This window comes from Octopus bimaculoides, chromosome 27, assembly GCF_001194135.2.
Source record: "Octopus bimaculoides isolate UCB-OBI-ISO-001 chromosome 27, ASM119413v2, whole genome shotgun sequence".
In the NCBI taxonomy this organism is placed as follows: Eukaryota; Metazoa; Mollusca; class Cephalopoda; order Octopoda; family Octopodidae; genus Octopus; species Octopus bimaculoides.
In genome coordinates, this window is record NC_069007.1 from 12,760,282 (window position 1) to 12,762,907 (window position 2,626).

Genomic DNA, 2,626 nt, shown 5'->3' on the forward strand with positions numbered 1-2,626 from the left:
AAGACCATATCGAAATTCATTTTTCATAAACGAGTATCGATGACTGCTGCTGCTGCTGTTGTTGTTGTTGTTGCTGTTGCTGTTGTTTCTTTCTTCTTCTTTTTCTTCTTCTTCTTCTCCCCCCACTGCTGCTGCTGCTGCTCCTTCTTCTCCACCACCTCTTCCTCTTCCTTCTCCGGCCCGTCCTCTTCCTGCTCTTGCTTCTCCTGCTTCTCCTTGTACACCTTCTCCGTCCCGGCCGACACTGAGTCAGACATCGGCACCAACACCACCACGTCGCCCCCCTCTTCCTCCACTTCCACCTCCTCCTCCTCCTCCTCTTCCCCCACTTCCCCTCTCTCCGCCTCCTGCTGCTGCTGCTGCTGTTGTTCTTGTAGTTTCTGCTGCCTCGTCTCCCCTCCTCCCCCCGCCTCCTCGGCCTGCCTCTTCCCCAGCATTGCTGTTGTCGATGATGGTGATGATGATGATGATGCTGCTGCAACTGCCTTCAGTGTTATTGCTGCTGTATCTGCACAGGTTGCCTTCAGTGAACACACAGATGATGATGATGATGATGATGCTGCTGCTGTTGTTGCTGTTGACGATGATGATGATGATACCCCTCCTCCTCCTCCACCCGGTACTGTTGTTGTTGCTATCGTTGTTGTTGTAGTTGTTATCGTTGTCGCAGGTGCTGGTGACACTGTAGGAGTTGTTGTCATCGCTGTTGCAGTGTTTGTGGTCATCTGGGGTGGCGCTGAAATTGGTGGAGCATTTCCAGGGCAACTACCACTTACGCCACCACCACCACCACCAGTGCCACTGCCACTGCTGCCACCAGTGCCAGTGATGGTGGCAAGTGTGGGGTGTTGGCGGACAATCAGTTCTGGGCCTCCGCCATACACGTTGTGTAGGAACTGCCACATCTCTCGAGACAGCTGGCCATGGTCGGAGCTGCTCTTTAACACCGGTTTACCATTCTTGCGAATCATTATTCGAGTGTTGTCAATGGCATCAGGAGGAGCTGCAGGTGGAAAGAAGAGAAGACATGTATAAATACAGGGGTTATTACTTATTTAGATTACATGAATACATATACAGGTAGATACAACATACATACAGCGTCCGCCAAAAACAATGTATACATACTTCGGGAAAGGAAATATCTGGTGTCAATATTTAATTTATATAAGTAGCTCTATAAATATAAATACCTCTTTTGATGTTTTATTGCAATTACACTTAATTAAAATTTTTATACAGATTTATCTTTTCTTGAAGTGTGTATACATTTTTTTGGCAGAATGTGTGTGTTTGTATTTCTTTTACTTGTTTCAGTCATTTGATGGTGGCCATGCTGGAGCACAGCTTTGAAGGGCTTGTTTTGTGGAACAAATTAACCGCAAGACTTATTTTTAAACCTAGTACTTATTCTATCATTCTCTTTTGCCGAACTGCTAAGTTACAGGGATGTAAACACACCAACACCAGTTGTCAAGCAGTAGTGAAAGACAGAGACACAAAGACACACATATGAAGGGCTTCTTTCAGTTTCTGTCTACCAAATCCATTCACAAGGCTTTGGTCGACCTGAGTCTATAGTAGAAGACACTTGCCCAAGGTGCCATGCAGTGGGACTGAACCCGATTCCATGTGGTTGGGAAGGAGGCTTCATACCACACAGCCATACCTGCACCTATAAAAAATATACAGATGTATACATACACAATGTACATTTGATGTCTTTGTACCTAATACACTCTAGCTTCACACATTCTTTGCTGCCAGTCATCACTCCCTCTCCCCCAGGCCACTCATTGTTAACATTCATCACTCATTCTTTCCATTGTCCACACCTGCTATTATCTGACCATCTGTACCCACCACTCCGATGCTCCAGTCACTCTTGCTCCCTTCAACCACTCACTCTGGTTAATCTTTTTGTCATGGCTCTCTCTTCTAGTCGCCTTCTCAAATTGATTACATTGCTTTGAGCAACCAAACATGGCTTGGAGTAGTGTGAGCACTTTACTCTTATGGGTCACCCCACCACTTCTGCTGGTGCCATTGAACAATGGACCCAGTATACTCTGTAGTGTGGTTGGTGAATGAGCAAGGACAGATTGGGGAAGGGTGAAGCTTTTTACCACACAGCCACACCTGTGCCTAAATATACATACACACACACACACACACACACACACACACACACACACACCATGTTGGAGGTGATCCAAGTGCATGGCATTGACAAGCTGCAAAAACACTGAAATGTGCATCTGTCATCCTAATGGTCAATTCTGAGACAAATTCAGTTCATCAAGCTCTGAGGTATTCTTTTACTTGTTTCAGCCATTTGGCTGCAGCCATGCTGGAGCACCAACTTTAATCGAAGAAAGGTGACCCCAGGATTCATTCTTTGTAAGCCTAGTACTTATTTGATCAGCCCCCTTTGCTAAACTGCTAAGTTACAGTGATGTAAACACACCAACATTGGTTGTCAAGCGATGGTGGTGGGGGACAAACACAGACACACAAACATATATATCATCATCATCATCATCATCATCGTTTAACGTCCGCTTTCCATGCTAGCATGGGTTGGACGATTTGACTGAGGACTGGTGAAACCGGATGGCAACACCAG

The 2,626-nt window shown here is 45.8% G+C and overlaps 1 protein-coding gene across 1 annotated transcript in view; it reads right to left on the reverse strand.

The window, feature by feature from the left end:
• Window positions 1-6: 6 nt before the first annotated feature.
• LOC106881777 (ubiquitin carboxyl-terminal hydrolase 20) overlaps window positions 7-2,626 on the reverse strand; it is a 71,563-nt gene continuing 68,943 nt past the window's right edge. Inside the window, exon 24 of the mRNA XM_052977178.1 lies at window positions 7-1,003. Coding sequence (XP_052833138.1) covers window positions 24-1,003 — 980 coding nt within the window. The 3' untranslated portion in view covers window positions 7-23. The remainder of the gene's footprint in view (window positions 1,004-2,626) is intronic.